The sequence below is a fragment of the Lontra canadensis genome, unplaced genomic scaffold (genome assembly GCF_010015895.1).
Source record: "Lontra canadensis isolate GAN:19392208 unplaced genomic scaffold, GSC_riverotter_1.0 scaffold33, whole genome shotgun sequence".
Lineage (NCBI taxonomy): Eukaryota > Metazoa > Chordata > Mammalia > Carnivora > Mustelidae > Lontra > Lontra canadensis.
The window spans coordinates 19,181,299-19,200,636 of record NW_022631027.1 but is presented as its reverse complement, the minus strand read 5'-3'; the positions used below and the strand labels follow the sequence as shown (position 1 = coordinate 19,200,636).

General features: G+C 40.5%; 1 protein-coding gene across 3 annotated transcripts in view; it reads left to right on the top strand.

Annotated features, from left to right (window-relative positions):
* VAV3 (vav guanine nucleotide exchange factor 3) overlaps positions 1-19,048 on the top strand; it is a 361,362-nt gene extending 342,314 nt beyond the window's left edge. The window contains exons 26-28 of one of the 3 annotated variants that reach the window (XM_032867257.1): positions 15,853-15,936; positions 18,004-18,155; positions 18,737-19,048. In XM_032867257.1, the coding sequence (XP_032723148.1) occupies positions 15,853-15,936; positions 18,004-18,155; positions 18,737-18,778 (278 nt within the window). In that variant the 3' untranslated portion in view covers positions 18,779-19,048. The remainder of the gene's footprint in view (positions 1-15,852; positions 15,937-18,003; positions 18,156-18,736) is intronic. The other 2 variants (XM_032867258.1, XM_032867260.1) reach the window with 2 other exon arrangements.
* The last annotated feature ends 290 nt before the right edge of the window (positions 19,049-19,338 follow it).

Sequence of the window (19,338 nt, the reverse complement as noted above, 5' to 3'; positions counted from 1 at the left end):
AAAATCCCGTTTGTTTGAGTTCACTTCGTTCTAGAAAGCCAAGGTGGGAGAGGTTGGCAATCAGGGAGAGCAGATGTCCCATATTAGTGGAAGGTCATTAGCCCTCATATTGCACTGCGTGGTTACTCCCAGCACTTTCTCTGTGCTTGGCACTTGTGGGTGTTCAGAGGATGTTGTCCAACGATGAGCAGAGTTGCCTAATCTAAAATTTGTCTCTAATATTCAACAAAGTATTTAATGCCCAAACTTTATTAGCCACTAGGAATGGAGTTTCAGGCTTTTTGCTTTTTTTTTTTTTTTTAAAGCACAAAAAGCATAAGCAACAGAATGATTTTGAACTTGAATGTGAGCTACAGGGAATTTTTCAACAAATAGAGTCATACAGTCCAATATTCCCCGCCCAATCTTTTTAAGAGACTCTGGTGAGCCTACCACAGAATCCTTTTAAAATCAAGAAGTAAAAACAGATCATTCATTTAAAATTAATCTTTGTCAGAGTTTGGTTTTGTTGATCAATTATTCCTTTATTCATTCCTTCAGCAGATATGCATTAAACACCTAACATGGACAGGGCACTCACTGTTCTAGGTATTGGGCTATAGCAGTTGAGAAGACAAGTTCTTGCCCTTAGGGAGCTTATATTTGAATGGGACACTCAGCAAGTGTGAGCTGGGAATTTGCTCTTTTTATATAGGGTGATTGTGGAAGACCTCCCTTATAAAGTGACCAGAAAGAAAACGAGGGAATAAGTCTGTCAGTCAGCAATAATTGCACGATGGTCTGGACTCAAGGATTACTCATTCATTACCATGCGGCACTATTATAATCTTAGATCAAATTTAGAATACTATCCCAGTGTTCCATTTACTTTATACCATTGTATAAAATAAGAACACTCAGGTGGTTCTCCGGGTTAAAATGAGGAGCTCCATGGTAAACACTCAATAAATATCAGCTACCCCGATTCCACTGCTACCGCCGCCACTGGTATGTACCACTAACACAGCAAACATTTCCCTGCATTTCTGAGTTGAATTACTAATTCTAACTCCTGGAAATTCACATCTTTGCTTTTATGAATTTTTAAATATACCTTAATTTATACCAAATCCTGATTGAGAGTTAACCCTTAATGAAAACACTGCTTCTCTTTTTTGGCATATTGTGCTTCTCAGAAGCAGGAAAAAGGAATGCTGTGTGAGGATTGTGTGGGATGGCTTTGTAGTCCTGACCTCTGTTCATAGCTTGGGTGTGCTGGTAAATATTATTTAAAAATAATTTTTACCAAGAAATATTACCTTGGGTTACTGGATTGGATAGGACACTGACCTCTCCATTACTTCTAAAAGGTTTTGGAGGAAGCAGAGCAGGCAAGCTAATGTCTGTGTCCACCCTGTGTTCTGGGTAGAGGTTGAGATTAGAGTTCCAACTCCTCAAACCTTCTAGTTTGTTGTTCTTTGTTTGTTTGTTTGTTTGCTTTGTTTTCTTAAATAGTATGATCACCTTGGGAAAGAAAGTCCCAGGGCATTGTAGAAGGGGCTGCTTGCTTCTGTATTTGTCCAGGTTAGAATATTCTTGGGTATATTACCAACTATTTTTTGAATTTGTAAAACATAAAGTTATGGCAGAACCATCCCCTGCAAATGCAAAAGAACATTCATAAAGATATTGGTTAGAATTAAACAGGAGTCTGGAGTATTGGGCGAGGAGCATATGCCAGTTCTGGGTTAGGATCCCATTGTAGGCAGTGCTCTTTCCCAGAGCTATGAGAGTTTACTTTTGCCTTTGGAATGGCTTATAAGTGTTGCCAAGAGAGAAGAACAAGAGATAAAGGAAGAAAACAGAATACTCAGGCAGAGCAGTGAGCTATGGTGCTTCCTTAGAAACCACAGTCACTCCTCAGAATATGTTCTGCTCTGTCCTGCAGATCTGTATAAAAATCCCATTACTCTCCAAAAACTGCCACAGCGAATCTGCCATAGACTGCATCAGGAGTACCTGTAGGGCTTATATATTTGAAGGGCACCAAACTGATTTTTGCCTTTCTTGCTCTACAGTGAGTGCTTAATTATTTTCAGGTCTTCTACCAAGTAGTTGTCTGACCTTAGGCAAGTCACTTAGCCTGTCTGGGATTTGGCTTTCTCATCGGATGAATGACGAATGAGATTAGGTATTTTATTATGTTCTTAAAAAAATAGCACTCTAGGTTTCTCTGTGTTCATGAGGGAAGGAGGGAAGGTAGAATGTTAATAGACCATTACATTAGGAAAAGTTGCATGATTAGCTATTTCTGACCCATAAACAGACTTGAAACATTTTTGCAAGTTCTTATTTATGGAGAATTAGTTGGACCATAGAGTAGAGTTGGCTAATTAGAAAAAAAAAATTGGTTATTAGTATATTCACATAATCTTGAAGTATCATCTCACAAGAACTTAATAATAACAAAAGAAAAAATAGAAATCTTAATCGGGTTATTAAAGTTAACATCACTAATAATAGAACAAGTAGATCACGTGTACCTCATAATGTGATGCTCTAAGAAGGACACAACATCACTTTGGTGGGACTCTTGCCCCCACGAGGCATAATTTGAAGCTAATCATGAAGAAACATCAGACAAACCCAATTTGAAGGACATTCTACAGAATAATTGGCCTATGTGCTCCAAAAGGTCAATGTCATGAAAGACAAAGACTGAGGAATTGTATCAGATTAAAACAGAGACTGCAGAGACATGATAAGTACATGCAACGTGTCCTAGATTGAATCCTGGGCCTGAAAATGTTATTTATTCACTTATGTATGTATGTATGTATGTTAAAGGATATACATGAGACAGTGAACAAATTTTGAATTTTATACATTAATAGTATTAATTTTTTGCTGATAATTGTACTGTGTTTCTATACGAGAAGAAACTGTCTTTAGTTTTAAAGAAAATACACGCTGAAGTAGTTAAAGGTAAAAGGCATTATGTCTGCAGTATATTTGAAATGGTTCAGGAAAGATAACAGAGATGAATAAAGCCAAAATGGTAAACGTTAGCATTTGAGGAGGTTGACGTGGAAAGTATATGGGAATTCTTTGTATTATTCTTGCTACTTTAAGAATGAATCATTTTGGAAGTAAAATGTTCAAATTTGGAGATAATCCCATTAGATGTATGAGTACAACAGGATTGAAAGAGAAATGGCAGCATCCGGTTTCCTTCCCCTGCTACCGGTGCAGGGGGCGCTCGGTGCACTGAATTGGGCGTATGTGGAGTATTGAGTACTGAGTCGGTCCTATTTGAAACCATCTGTTCCTTATTGATGGCCTCACTTTATTTGCTTATTCATTTATTCGTTCTTCTATTCAACAAATATTTATATAGCACTTGCCATGTGCCAGGCCCTGTGCCAAATGCTAGAGTTAAAACAGTGAATAGGATAGACAATTTGGTGGACAAGGACAAATAGAAAACAACTTCACAAATAAATCATGAATTTTGACAAGTCTTGTGAAGCCAGAAGGGTAGGACAAGAGAGCCTACCTTACACGTAGTGTCAGGGAAGGACAATTAGAAAGGACATGTAGGTGAAACGTAAAGGGTCTGTGTGGGTTGGCAGGGTCTGTGTGGGTTGGCAGGGTAGTGGAGTGAGGTAGTGGAGAGTAGGGAAAATCCACAGTGGAGAGGTAGCTTGTGCGAAGGCCCTTAATCATCAAGTAACTCTGTGTGTTGAAGGACTTGGGAGGTCAGTGTGTTTGGAGCATAGTGAATGCATTCTAATATATACAATGGGAATGTATTAAGCTTTATAAGCAGAAAATGATATGAACTGGTTTACGTTGTTTAAAAAGATCACTATCTACTCCATGATAGGGGCTCGGAGGGAGGCATGGCCAGAACAGAGATGAGTTAGGAAGTCATTGCAGATGTCTAAGGGAGGAATGATGCTGGTTTGAACAAGAGCGCGAAGTGGAGAAGGACCATGGCGGATTTCGAGATCTTCTGGAATTTGAATTAATTGCATAAGGGAATCAAGGTAGCAGCAGTACAGGGAAGATACACAAATACTTTCCTTGGATGACTGGCAAATGGTGAAGCCATTGACCGGGAAACAGAAGAGCTATTAACAGGTATCGAGGAAAAGGGGGATACATTCAGTTTTGCCCAAAAGTTTTAGTACCTGTGCATCCTCAATATTTCAGTAGACAGTTGGCACCAAAAAGAGTGGTCAGGGATGAAGATAAGAGTTTTATGAATCATTAACACCTCTGTTTCATAGTTTACATAGAACATGTAATATTCTTTTTATATAGGTTTAGTGATTTCTTCTGATGTCATGTTCCTTCAGGGCTTAGGAACCTGACTCCTTTGCTCCTCAGTTCTCACATTACCCTTTGCACAGTGCCTTTCAGGAAGCATGTGTTCAGAAAAGGCTAAATAAATGAAGTCAGAAAATAAGGCCTATGGGAAACATAGCAGGTATTAAAATAGCATGTGTAGTTGATATTTGAAAAAGCATGGAAAAATGGGGCAGTTTGAAAATAAAATATAGATCAGTATGTTCCTTTTGGTGTGATGACAAATACTATAGCAATTCTTCAAAAATCAACAAAGGTTTCATTTGGTCACTGGGACCACACAAATGACCTTGTAGGACATAAAGCTGGGGCCTGGGCAGCTTCACCCCAGTGTGGCCTCTTTCCTTCCACACATGGCTCTCCATTATTCTCCTAACCATCTAACAAGGTTCATGAACTTCATTTTAGCCAGGGTGTTAGGAACTTGGAGAATTTGTATCATTTGTGTTTATTTAACTTAGTAGAGCATAATAGAGCTTTCATGTTTCTGATAATTCCTGAAACAGCCTGACAGTGCCTTAACCACTGTTTATTAGTTTAATCATGGTGTAATAGGGGATGATATTTCTTATCTCAAACATTCACTTCATTTAGTTTTTTACCTTCTCGCCCTTGTAATTCAACAAACCCATTCTCACCTACCCTTATTTTCCGATCCCCTTATCTTATGCTCAGGTTTTGGTCATTTTTTTCTTTGATCACTTGGCATTTGGGTATGACTCCATTTTATTCTGATAATGTAACTGTTTGTTTTAACCCCGTTGTAATATTTTCTTTGGGCTGCCATAAAAATGACCACAAACTGGGTGGCTTAGAATAACAGAATTTTGCTCACTCACAGTTCTGGAAGCCAGAAGTTGTAAATCAAAGTGTTGGCAGGATCGGTGTCTACTAGAGGCTCTGAGGGAGAATCTATTCCATGCCTTTTTTATAGTTTCTGGGCGGCTGTTGGCAGTCTCTGCCATCCCGAGGCTTATAGAGACATGATTCCAATCTCTGCCTTGTCTTCAACTGTCTTCAGCTCCTCTGTGTGTCATATCCCTTTCCACTATCTTAAAAATACACTTGTTATTGCATTCAGAGCCCACCTTAGTGCAGTTAGAAACCCTCCCCCACAAAGATGGGATGACCTCATCTCTCATCTTGAGATCCTTAATTTAATCTGCAAAGACCCATTTTCCAAAGAAGATCATATTCACAGGTTCTTGGAGGACATATCTTTTGGAATAGGGTAGGAGGTACACCGTTCAACCCATTACAAGCTTGTATCAGTTTAAAGTTCTTCTCTAAATTTTTCCATCCTTATTTTGTTTGTTTATAACTGATGGTTTATAAATTATTTACAAGTTAGAGTGGTAAGAGGACTTACATTTTTAGAGTAGACAGGTAGTCAGTCAATGGATGGGAGTTAGAAGGAAACCATTACCTTAATACAATGAAGTGTTTTAAATGGATTGTAACTTTCCTGCAGTAAAATGCACTATCTTCCTAAGAGAAAGCACTTCTAAGCCAATGAGAGTTTCCAAGACCTATGTCTGAAACTTCATATAAAATATTTGGTACGTAAGAACCCAATAATTCTGTCTGATATTTAATAATTTGATGATTAATGGCACACTGTGTTTTTCAGACCCCTTTTATGTACATTAATGTCTCCAGCAGTTCTGTGAACTGTAGCTCCATAGGAAGTGCCACGGAAGTGCCACACAGATGTGCCACAAGTGCTGCTCATGTGACAAGGGAAATGACAGTTTCCGTAGAGTTTCCCGAGTTTACTTCAGCGTGCAATGCTGGCTCATGAGCTTTAATGCCCGCTTGATGAGCATTAAAAGAAGTGGTGCTCGTGAGGTACATAGAAGCTTATCTGGCACATGGGCAATGCTCTATGTCTCAGCTCTTCCTGTTCCTGCTGCTCCTGCCACCGCTTCCAGTACTGTACCCCAGTGTGAAATGTTACACGAGCCTCGCTGGACCCCTTTTAACATTTCTATAAAGCCCTTCTCCTTGGGACTTCGGTCCCCCACTTTCATATCCTGGGCTTTAGCTACATCCTCTCAGTATACACACTCTTCTATGGGCTAAGGCAGTTGTAACACACTGCTGACATTTTTATATTCTTTTTCCTCAGCGTGTCTATGATGCCCGCAGAATTTACTGTTCTTGGGCCACTGATCAACTACAGTTGGACATCTTCATTATCAGGTCATGCTGAGCTCCCCATTTTTATTTACTTACTTCAAGAGCTCTACTAGCTACTATAAGACACTTTTATCCTGGACCTGATAGCTTCAAAAATTAGTAGCCTGTACTCGGGGTCCCTTCAGAAATAGAGCTTACAGATGGAAATTCTACAAATACAGATAACCTCATTCAAAGCCATCTTTTTTAATGTTTAAAAGCTCAAAAAGCAGCCATATATTTTAATATTTTCATCTTTTATACTGTCCTTTCCCATAGACCTTATGTTCTAAATTAAAAACTGGTCTCGATCAATGTGCATACTTTTCCCTGACTGACTGTAGTACCCTTGTGTGGCAGCCCCGATCCAAGGCTTTTCTAGTCTCTCTTAGCCAATGAAACACACAGAAGTTTATCTAAATTGAGAATTCTTTTATCCTTTCTACAGTTTGGACAAGGCTCCTGGCTTTGAGAAACAATGCCGAGAGCTCTCTTCTTCTGGTACCTGCCACTGATACCAGCTTCCCCCACTGGATTCCAAGTCTGCGGAAGAGAGCAGTTCTTAATTCTGCAACTTGCTTCTCTCCAACAGCATGTGAAACTGAGTACAGAACTGTCTTGGTTTTCCTTTCATCCATTCCTTTATGCATTCAACATTTTTGAGCATCTACTTGCACCACGTATTATCTCTCTCATACCCCTGAAGTGTGACCTGCAGTTTAGCTTAATGTCTGAACAACTGAGAGGGATGCAGGGGGGATTTTTGTACCAAGCACCTTGGTGCCTCACCTGTCCAGGCTTTTTCAAACGGGCACCTTTTATGATACTCCTGAGAGGTCATCCTCAGACTTTGCTTGAATAGTCAGGTGACTTCATGTCTAATGCAGTACAAAGCATTCAATTTATTCTTTGAACAAAATGAAAAGTTTTTTCTTATATTGATCTAAAAACGTACCGTACCTACATATAATAGTTCATCTCTTAAGAGCTACTCAAAGTAAATATACGATATATTCTCTCTACCATGGTAACCTTTGTTCTGGTGTGCTTTTTCACCCCTTACCCACTCTGTTTCTATCTTTGTCTTTCCTATAAACTACCTCAGATTATTCAGTACCCCCTCAGATGCATGGTGGCCACCTCGCTTGCCATCATGGCCAACCTGCTAAAAATGCACTCAAATTTGCCAGGATTGAGCATAAATAAAGATTCCTGTATTGCCTGACTGGCTGGTTCAGAGTTTGCTCAGTCTTTCTATGCAAAGTTCAGTCTTGTCCAGTTCATTTCCCCCTCTTTCTTTTTTCTTTCTTCCTCATAGGGTACAGTTCTCCCTATTGGGATGAGTCCAGAAACTTCTTTCCCTTTCTACTCTCACCAGCAGCCCCTCCATAGGTCCTCACATTCATTCATTCATTCAGCCGATCTTTATTTATTTATTTTTTTAAGATTTTATTTATTCAGCTGATCTTTATTGAGAGCCTAATTCAGGGAAGGCATTGTTCGCATTGTTCAAATTGCTGGAGAATACACAGCAGTGAAAAAAAAAAAAAACACACAGAAAAACATCTCTGCCTTTGTGGAACTTACATGCTAGTGAGGAAGGCAGGTAATAGATAAAAACAGGTCCCAAGTATATTAGAAGTTGGTGAGTGCTCTGGAAAAAAATATAACAGCGATACTCAAGAGTGCCAGAGGAGGATTAGTACTTTAAGTAGGGGGGTGGGGGATGAAGAACAAAACTGGGGGCTCATTTTTCCTCCTTTTGGTAGCTGAGCAGAAAGCTGGTTCAACAGTTCAGAGTTATCTCAACAGTAGGAGAGGCTGACACCACTGGCTCCAGAAGCTCCCCTTTCTAACAAGCCACTTGTAGGACCCACGTCTTGGTCTGTTCGGACCGCTATAACATTACATGGACTGAGTGGCTTAAGGACAACAGAAATGTATGGCTCACAGTTCTGGAATCGGGAAAGTCCGAGATCAAGGTGCCAGCAGATTCAGTGTATGCCGAGAGGCTGCTTTCTGATTCACAGAAGGTACCACCTGTCCTCACATGGTAGAAGGGGCTTAGAGAACTTGGTGAGATCTCTTTCATAAGAGCATTAATCTCATTCATGAAGGCTCCATCCTCATGACCTGAGCACCTCCCAAAAGCCCCGTTACCTAATGGCATCACATTAGGCATTAGGTTTCAACATATGAATTCGGGGATAGGATAGGGGCAACACAAACATTCAGTCCATAATGGAATTTCTACTATTACAAACTTGCCTAAATACACTATTAGTCTGTAAAGTCAGCTGTCAGAATTTTGACCGTGGTATGTGCAGACCATCCATGCCCAACCTAAGCAATAGGACAGTGGGAGCTTGGGGTGCACTGTACTTACTTGTTTGCCTATGTGTCACCCCCCCCCCAATAAGCCCCGTTTTCTCTCTGTACCACTTGGCACGAGTGGTCAATTTCCACGACTCTCTTATGGAGCAACGATGTCATCCTCCTTGTGAAGGTGATGTTTGAGTCAAGACTCAAGTGAGAGAGGGAGTAGCCAGTGCAAAGGAAAGAGCGTGTAGGACCTGTCACTGTGGCCAGAGCAGAAAGACAAGTAAGGGACGCCAAGCCATGCAGGGTCTTTTAGGACTTTAGCCTTTAGTCTGGAAGAAATGAGAAGCCACTAGGGGATCTAAGTAGAGGAAAGACATGATTTGAACCTTAAGTATTAACAGGATTATCCTGGCTTCTTTGTTGAAAAAAGACTGTGGAGAAGTGGGGGACAAGGTAGAAACAGGAAGACCAGTAAGGAGGTCCATGCAGCGCCCCAGCGGAGAGGTAGGCAGCTTGGAACAACTGCTGCTTTGTGAGGGATGGATTGTGAATGTGATGCAACAGGAAATTCACATCAGGTGTGAAATAGAACAGCAAGAGAAGATTCAAGAATGACTAAGGTTCTTGACCTGAGCAGGTGGAAGATTGGAGATTTTTTTGAGGAGGGGCTCAGATGGAGCCTAAAGTCTAGTCATAGGATTCTTAACCCAAAATGACTACTTTCATCTCTATCAATTCTGTATGTGTCTGTGTTTTCACAAACCTCTAAGCTCTTCTGAAGTCAGATGCTCTGTCTTGTTACATCTCCAGGATCACCTTAGCACAATACTTGGCACATCAGTGTTTTTTTTTTTTTTAATAAACATCTGTCAATTATTTTTAGAGTGAGGATTTAGAATCAAGTTTGTGTCATGATGAAGTAGATGTCTATAAATAAACTGAAATTCCTAGAAATGTCAAAGGATTTGATTTTCCATAACAGTAGGGAAGGCCTTCTACTCATTTTTTTCTTGTTAATGGCTTTATATGTTATATACCATGCAGTACTGAATACAAAGTAGCTCTTTGTTTTTTCCAGTGATTCTAGATGCAAGTTTTCCTTGTTATACCTTTGAATTTCAGGTTAAAGGAGATTGGTCCATTTACCAGATGCCCGATTCAATGAAATGAAGCCATTCTAAATTCTTTTTTTAAGGGACAATATATAAAATATACATGAACACTGAACATTTTTGGAAAATGAGGCAGCAAATTTTTGACATTATGTCTAAGACATGGCTAGGTTCTAAAATAAAACCAGGTTAAGAACCACAAATTTAAATTAAACATTCATTAAATTCTCAGCATGTTCTCTGCGGCTAGGCCATCTGTAGACAGTCTTGGTAAAAAGAGTCTACTGGATTGCTCATCAGAGTGTCCCACATAGGAACATCATTATCCTCAAGGCCACTGCTGGGCAGCAAATTCACAGGGATCACTGTATTGATGACAGTACCATCGGCCAACTGCCTGATATCTAGACTAACAGTTTCATGTTACATAAGTGAGTGTGAACACGTGGTTGTTACAACCTAAATAGAGAGAAGCACGTGGAATGTCTATTTCAGAGAATAATTAGCAAATGCTTAGGGTCATGTTCAGTTATACATGTAGTAGTAGTTCCGAACTACCTCGTGATTTGATAACTAGTGCCATAAGGAAGAGTACTGATTGAGCTTGCTCTCTATTGTGTATAAATTTCAAACATTATTGAAAATTGAGTAGATTTTCATTTGTTCATGAACATGAATAGCCTAATCCATGCAGAACTAAAACATTAAAGCAATGTTTAGTTAGCCTTGACAACAGAAGTACAGGCATCAAATACCAATTCACGAGCTCTTTTTTATTCTAGTGTGAGCACTGTGTTCCTCTTACTTGATACACTTCTGTAGCTCTGTTTTCTCAGTTAGGTCTCAGAACTGACTACTGTTCAGTAGTGTTTTGCCAGTTGATTGTGGCTGTGCTGATAGCTTCTGTTCCCAATTTATTAACAGGTAACTTCTGTTTCAGTTAAAGAAGTTGTATTTTAGGTTTTGTTTGCTTAACTTGGAAAAGTTGATAAATAATATTTGACTGTATTCTTCAGAGTTCCTAATGAGAAATATTAAATCAATAAACTATGAGTCATTCACTTTCTCATACCCCATCAATGTTAGTCCAGTTGAGTGCCAGGTGTCATGTGAAAAATAGCCAGAGACACCTGCCTGAGTGTGTTGGTCTCTCTGAGTAAGGCTCTCCTTTGTGCTAGAAAGGAGCTCAAAGTGTTTGAGGAAGGAGGAAAGTTAGGCCCTCAGTTAAAGCATGCAGTTTGCAAATGATTACTTCAGTGATAAAGGTCTCAACATAGACTTAACATTGTCTCAGAGGACACAGATAGGAAAAAGAAGAGTTCTTTCTCTCAAGAAGCTTCCCCACATGATGCAGTGTGCTAACAGACAAGCTATCTGTAATACTGGGTGGTGAAGTGAATATTAGCCCAGGAAGTGAAAGGGATGAGAGATAATCATTCACCTCAGCACTCTCATTTGAATGCTACTGTTACTTGGCTGTTTCTAATTCCATTCCAGGATAGGCATCTACCAGTAATTCTTACATTAGCAGCATCTTGGTATAATAGGCATTTGATGGAGAAAACATGTTTGTATGTGTGCCTAGAAATAGGTGGCTAAGTTGTCAATAAGGATATAAATGTGTTTTTATATCCTTTTTTTATATGGCATGTTAAGCCACTCTGCAAAAAAAAAAATCAAACACCTTATTCTGACATAGTTTACATCTAGATTTAAATTCATACTTTCCAAGGGAACATGTGCTCTATACTCTTGTCTCCATAGATACCAGGCATTCAAACGCTATTTTGCCAGCATATGAGAATTGAGGACTCAAAGGCACTGAAAACTAATATATAGGAAGAGTGGCAACGATAAGTCATGCTACAATGTGTAGAAAACTAGAAAGCATCCCTACCCATCCTTCAAATATTTGGCTGGGAGCGATGCTCTGGGTGGCAGGAGAAACTGATTAACCTTTTACCCCTAAGGAGATTCCTCAGGCATACAGTACGCTTAATGCCAAGGGACAGACAGTGCTTAATAGCTGTTCGGCATCTCTGAAAAAATTGCAGTGATTGTAGGAATATCATTGATAGATTAGGGTTCTCAGGGATCCTGGGGAATAAAACCTGAACATATTTCATGTTCTTTTCTTTGTGTTGTGCTGGCTTTTGTTGGAAGTCTTTTTGAGCAGTTACATGTGCAGAAGATGAGCTAAATGAATAGGAGGAGGAGACAGAAGGAGCTTGCAAAATTAAATACCCTGCTGAGATATTTGTCCATTCAGCAGCTTCAGTAGCTGAACACCGGGCCTAATCCTGCGGGGGTGCAGCGGCAGTAAAAGTGTTAGCCCCTGCTCTCCAGAACCCACAACTAACTGGAGCTACCACACAGCAGCATGTGCAGTAATTAAGCAGTGAGCCACGGAGTGCCATGTCACAAGGCTAGAAAGAACAAGGAAGGAAGGGGACCAGTGTTGTCTGGCTTGGTCAGGGAAGGCTTGTGGAAAGGTCCTGAGCGGAGCTTTGGAGACAAGGGGGTTGAGGTTAACAGAGGCAAGGCAGAGGAGCAGCCTTCCAGAGTGAGCAGAAGTTTTGAGTTGAAACCAAAGCCAAGGACCTCGGCAGGGGTTCCCACCAGCTGGTCTGGTTGAGAAGAATTTATGGGACAAAATGATGGGACGATCTGGTTAGAAAGGCAGGGAATAGCCAGACTATGAATTGCCATGGACTTCAAGGCAAGAGTTTGGATTTCATGATCTGGGAAAAGGAATGATGAATCTCTGTTTATCTTGAGTAGCTGGGAGGCAGTGTTTAGAATAGGATGGAAACAAAGTTCAGACCAAGAATACTAAAAGGAGGGAGTTGTCTTAGTTTAGAAATGGTGTAAGTACCTGGGTTGGGATGGTAGAGCTGAGAATTCAATGAAGCAAGAACTTCATATTTCAGAGGAAGAGGGCAGTGAATAAAAAGCATACTGACTTTGCAAGGGTTGTTTGCCAAGAATATGAAAGGCATTGAAAAGATGAAACTGTGGAAGTTTGAGCTAGATTACAAGGAGGAAGATGATGATTTTGGTTTCAGGCAAGTTATGTCAGAGATAATGGTGGTCCTTCCTGGCTGTATCATGAAAACATCTGAAAGTACAGACTGGAATTCACATGAGGACCCAGGGCATATCCCAGAATTTGTTACATTCATTGGGGGGAAAAATTAGTCTCAAGTGAAGCCAGCAGAGACAAGGCTTAACCGTAAGGGAATAGCTACCATTATGATGGTAATACTCTTACCATTATATTACCATTATAATAATCTTACAATATAAGATTATATTATTTTAGATGAGGTTGAAGAAGATTCTAATTGTGGCCACTAGACATGAATGCCAGTGTGTATAAAACTTTCAGGGTTATATAAGGGAGAGGGTAGCACACTGATATTATGTATCTGAAACTGATTCATGTCCACTGTGCATAGTGAGGGGCATTATCCATATTACTTAAGAAAGTTAGATATTTTAACATTAGAGACAGGTTATCTGATCTTATATCTATCAATTATTTAAATTGCATTTAAATGTGTTTTCACTGACTTCTTATTTCTTTCTTTCTTCTAGAGCTAACTTATCTCTTGTTATATTTCAGACTGCTGACTTACATTACCTTCATTAGAAATTTTGAAGAAATACAGTCTTCTTTTATTACTTTATGGATAAAATAGTACCAGAGAGATAATCAAGGATGGACACTTAGAAAGCAATTCAAGGAGAAAATTCCAGTACTTGCCAGAAGTAATGTGTAGAATGGGGGATACTAATTTAAGTTCTCACAAACCTGGGGTAGAAGTCTTGGCACCAGATTTTCTGCCGATAATGCAGTTAGATATGAGCCATTTTTCTCATTAAATTAGAGATGGCATCCCTTCCTCTCTCTAATAGTGGCTATAACAGGATCTCAAGGAAATTTAAACCAGTTATGTTGCATTGCAATAAATGAATTGAGCAGATTGGAAAATTAGTTGTAAAGGCATGTACCACTGAATTTTAAAATTTTAAAAATGTAATGTGGAAGGTACAGTGGATTAGAAAAGAAACTTGATTATCAACAAGGATATGCTTCAGGATAGATTAAAAGTAAATGTGTACGGCCATTCATGAGGAACGTGTCGTGGATGCATCCGTGCTTATTCATAGCCCGTGGCTCCAAGAGCAACTGAATCCCATGCAATTCCCTTGGCTGGTCTGCTTAGGTAGTACCTGAGGATCCCCTTTGTGAGCTACTGCCGTTCATAAGTATCACAGATCCCCTTCCTGACAAGAACATTACCTTCGGGAGAATTCTGGGGCTCAGATCCGTCAGTGGTCTGAAAGAGATAGAATATATTGCAAGATTATATGTACTCATTCTGGTTTGTTTAGCCCACTTTCACCTCACCCTTGGTCCTAGAAACTTTTTGTTACTGTTTAGATTATGTCCAGGTACAAGTCACAGAAATCCAAAAACCATTGGCTTAAACAGGCTAGACCTTTATTTCTCTTTACTGTAAAAACCTGGAAGTGGTCAGTCCATGACTGTGGGGAAGGTCATCTCTTCCATTAAATCTTCAGTAACCCAGCTTCCCTCACACTTAGGAGCTACCGTCTTTAAGGTGTGGCCTTTCTTCTCATGGACCCAGATGGTAGCTTTCACGTTCCACACAGCAGGATAGAACAAAGAACCCAAAAGAAAAGTGAATGAATGCATGTGCCAGCTGCCTTGCCAGGAAAGGTCCCACAAGTTGCCTCACAATACCCTTGCTTCTGTCTCAGTGACAGGAACTCAGTCATATACCTGCATAGCCCTGCAAGAAGACGGAGAAGTGAAGTGTGCCTTTTGGGCAAACACAGCCTGACCAAACCACCTATTACAGGCCTGAAGGGGGGAATAAATACTGGGAGAAAATGCCTTTATTTTCCTTTACCATGGAGTCATGGCATTAAGAGGTAGAGTTTGTGAACCACCTGGGGAGGGACCTGGAGCAGAGTGCTAGACACAGAGCAGTGTGGCAGTTAAGAGCCTGGACCCTGAAGTCCTCCTGCCTGGCTTTGATCTAGGTCATTCTAAGAGATCAAGGGGAAACGGTATCAGTACCTTCCTCTTTGAATTGTTGGGCCAATTAAATTAAGTGCTGAATATAAAACATGGAGGATGATGTTTAACACTTCACAACCACTTGATAACTGTTCGCTTTTATTATTTGAAAGTAACGTAAAAAGTTTCTGAGGGTAGAGTTTTTACATAGAACTTTTCCATACATTCCTGAAATTGGAGGATGTATTTACTTTTCCAGATATGATAAGCTTTGGAATGATTGACATTGTGTGTGTGTGTATGTGTGTGTGTGTGTGTGTGAATTAACTAGCATGTGCATGCTTAATTGGGGGTTGGGGTAGTGCCTAACCATATGAGTGACTTTCCTGTGGGCTCTGCATGTTTCGTTGACACTACTCTATAGGCTCTTGCCTCTTTATATCAGTTTTGACGTGAAGCATATTTTCCATTAAGAATTTACAGGTTCCCCCTTTCCACTGGGGTAACAAAGTGGGAATTGTGCATCACATCAAAAGAAGACCATCCTTGGATGGAAAGGGGCTCAAAGATGGCCCGTGGAGTGGGTATGCTCTGTTCACCTGCAAAGGGATAGACCACTCTAAATTTCAGAACTAATGTCAGTCAAAATGGAAAAATCTGGCTTCTCCTTTATTTAGAAATGGTGATAGGGGAGAAGTGGGTAAAAGCAAAGCTTGAGATTCCGACTTTGATGTGACTGTTTCCTTATGATTATAGACAAGCAAATAGATGTGTTGAGATGGTTTTTTTGCCATTACCTAAATGCTCTTTTGCTTCTCTCTTTTTCTTTCCTTCTCTAAGCCCCTTCTTTGTTCTGTGGGTTTTCTTTTGTAACTCCTCCAGACTACAGCTTTGTTCCCCCTTCTTCCACTCCTTTCTGGTCAGGTACTGCTTTACTGCTTTTATATGTCTTTTCCACTTGCTTCTGTTTGCAAATAAAATATTTTGACCTCTGTGTATTGCTTCTCGTATAGATGCATCTCCTCACAAGTAGTCCCTAGAGTCACATTGTCACTGTGTAGTTTCCTCTTTTCTGTCATAAAGTCATCATCTGTCATGACATCTCACTCCTCTGGTCTTATGTGTGTGCTCATTTTATGTATTTCCACCATTTTTTTTTTAATCTGTTGGGGGAGAGGTTGGAAAGGGTTAAGGTTGAAAATACAAAGGGGAATGGACCACTCTACTAAAATCATTAGTTTTCTTGAGGCTCAGAAACTGTAGTTGAGGAAAGCCAATGTTAACATAGTTCCGTTAATAAAATAAACAGAACCAAAACCCCAACTTTGTGTCCAACTAGAAAACTGAAGTTCATGTTGCGTGGGAGGATGAGCAGTACCCATCAGCTTGTGTACAGGCATCCTGCTCTTGATTTCTGTCACGAGCCTGAGAACTTGATGGCTGTTTATGTGCCTTGTAGGGGAGTACATTATAGCTAGGTCAAGTATGTTTTCTTACAGATTTTTAAAAATTAACCTGTAAGTCCCAGTGGAATCATAACCTCTAGTCCCAAAAGAACTTAGACGTCAGCTAGCAGAGACCTTTCATTTTATAGATGAGAAATGTGTGACCTCGAGTGTTAGAGAGACCTGTGCAAGGTCGCACATTTACGTTGATGATTGGTTTTTCCATCGCTGGGGTGTTTTTATGGGCACCAACTCTGAGAGTAGTGCCCCAGTAATGGGACAGGTTTCAGTAAGAAAACTATTAAAGTGGTTTGTGTCTGAACAGTAAAATAAAATGACCTATTTTTACTCCCTTTACAGTTCTGAAATCTAGAGCATTGCTCTTCGTTTATCTCATGATAGACACCTGGAGACTCAAAACTAACTGTCATGGCAAAGCTCTGAGGGATAGGCCAGCGATGCCTGTGGGGATCCCAAGTGGGCAGGCCCTTTGAGGCTAACACCAGTCATAACCACGGCTGCCTGGGCACTGGGAACTGTTAAAAATATAGATGTGTGGCATTTCCCATTTGTTTCTTTTTTCTTATACTTCCGTTCCTCTGCCATTTAAGGTTTATAAAGTCCCACCATTCCCAGGTGAGTGATTCTCAGAATCACTGCACATATAATTGAAAACATTTTATAACCCCAAGGAGCAACAGGTAGAGGAGTTAGTATGAAATGTGTCACAGAACACTAGAGAAGAACAAGCGTACAGCTTGAACAGAGTTTTTCTTTCAAGGCAGGGTGGGTTAGGACAAGGAGTAAGTTAGCTCTTCTCTTACCGTAAAACAGATCTGAATATAGCAAATGAACACTCTGACATCTTGTTTTTGAGTACATTTCTTCAGCAAAGTTTTCTATACCTACCGTATTTGTTTGAAAGAAAGAGGACAAATTGATGGTGTTTATGCATCCTTCCAGTGAAACATGAAATCTTTTATAAAACAACAACTGAGTTTGTCCCCAAATAGTTTTAACCACCCTCCTCCAAAAAAGGCTGACTGGAGGAGGAAGAGCCATTTAACTAGAAGTAATGACATGGATTCAAGAGGAGAATTTCAGAGCAAAACCTTTGGTTGTTTTGAGTCTCCATTGAAATTACAAGGTAAAAATGTAGCTTTTACCTGAGAGGGTCTCGTTAGAAATGGATTACTGTGCCATCAATAGGAAATTTATGCTAGTTATTTTAGATTCTATCTCGACTTGCACTGTAATTTAGGTATTAACTTTTTTTTTTTTCCACAAAAACTAGTCTCTGTTTTGAGGTCTTTGCGAAGAAGGAAGCAGAACAATGGTTCTTTAAACATTATGAAGTGAACTTGACTACTACACCTGACCAAATTGAAACAGCAGTTGTGCTGCTTTCAAGCTCCTCCGCCATTATCACTAGTGTGTAGTGAAATCATGGCCGTGCATTTTGATAGCATCTAGAACACTCATCTGCATAGGCTCTGGTGGGTGTGAAACCACAAGTCAGTTCTTACTCGCCATCATCTCTTTACAGTGCTAAGTCCGAAAGTGCTGGGCATTGCCATTGCGCGGTATGACTTCTGTGCCAGAGACATGCGAGAGTTGTCCTTGCTGAAGGGAGATGTGGTGAAGATTTACACGAAGATGAGTGCGAATGGCTGGTGGAGAGGAGAAGTCAACGGCAGGGTGAGTTGACCTTCTTGATGTGCTCATGCGGGTGAATGAAGGGGACCCAGCAGTCATTGGCACCCCGTGCGGGGGCCTTCACCCCACAGAGCCAGGGCTCTGGAGCACGGTGGGGGTCCTCCCTGAAAACAGGCACTCAAGTTCAGTTCTTTTTAGTCTATAAGGCACTCAAGTTCAGTTCTTTTTAGTCTATAAGCTTCAGAGTATAAATTTTATGTGGACAACAGAATCTTTATAAGAGGCTGCTGATCTAAATTGGAAAGAATGGGACCTAGCACCTCTGTCTTTGTATCCTGTTCTGTAGCAGAAACAGGAAGCGTTAAGTAGGAGAGCTCTTATTACACTTAATTTACATATTTGTTTGTGTGACCAGATTAGAACACCGTGTTGGCTTATTTTATTCCTCTGTCTCTATCACTCACGCTATCAGGCTTCTAGGGCAGTTAAACCAATCCTCCTACAGTGGCCATAAAACCTCAGCTTACTCGGGGTGTTATGAGAACGAAATGCTCTCTTTGTAGAACCCTCTGGAATGCCAGATACAAAGTCATGTTGCTACAGTGGCTGCTTTTCTTTTTCAGGTGGGCTGGTTTCCATCCACGTACGTGGAAGAGGATGAATAAATTGCACTCCAGCGTCACACCTGGCACCAGAAATCTCAGAGAAGGGATACGTAGAAGCCTGCACAGCGTTGTGAATTGACTAAGGTGTTTAAAAAGCCACATTTCTGGCTATTCAACCTCCTCTCTCCTCTTCCCCTCCTAAGTCTTAATGCTGGGATTTCTAAAGATGCTGGTACTGACAGATTAATGGCTTGCCTCGAGCTGTGCAAGAAACAGCCTGCCAGTCTGTCGTTGTCGGGGACCAGGGCAGAGCCCAAAGCTTCTTTTCCCAAGAGAGCCCTGCAAACACATTGGCTCGTGTTGCTCTTTACTCTGTGTGGTCAGACACCATGAATGCCAGCTATTAGTAAATGTGGAACACATATTTACTTTCTTCTCACGTGCCATTTGCCAGAATTTTGGATGGTACAAAGAAGCAGAAGTTTCATTTTGCTTTTCCCAGCAAGAGGAAAAATTCGAGTTTTGCTATTTGGGCAGCTCACGGGAAAGGCCCAACACTACTCCTGTCTTCAATTGCCTCGCAAGGTGACTCACTGCCTGGCACACACTTTTACCCCCAG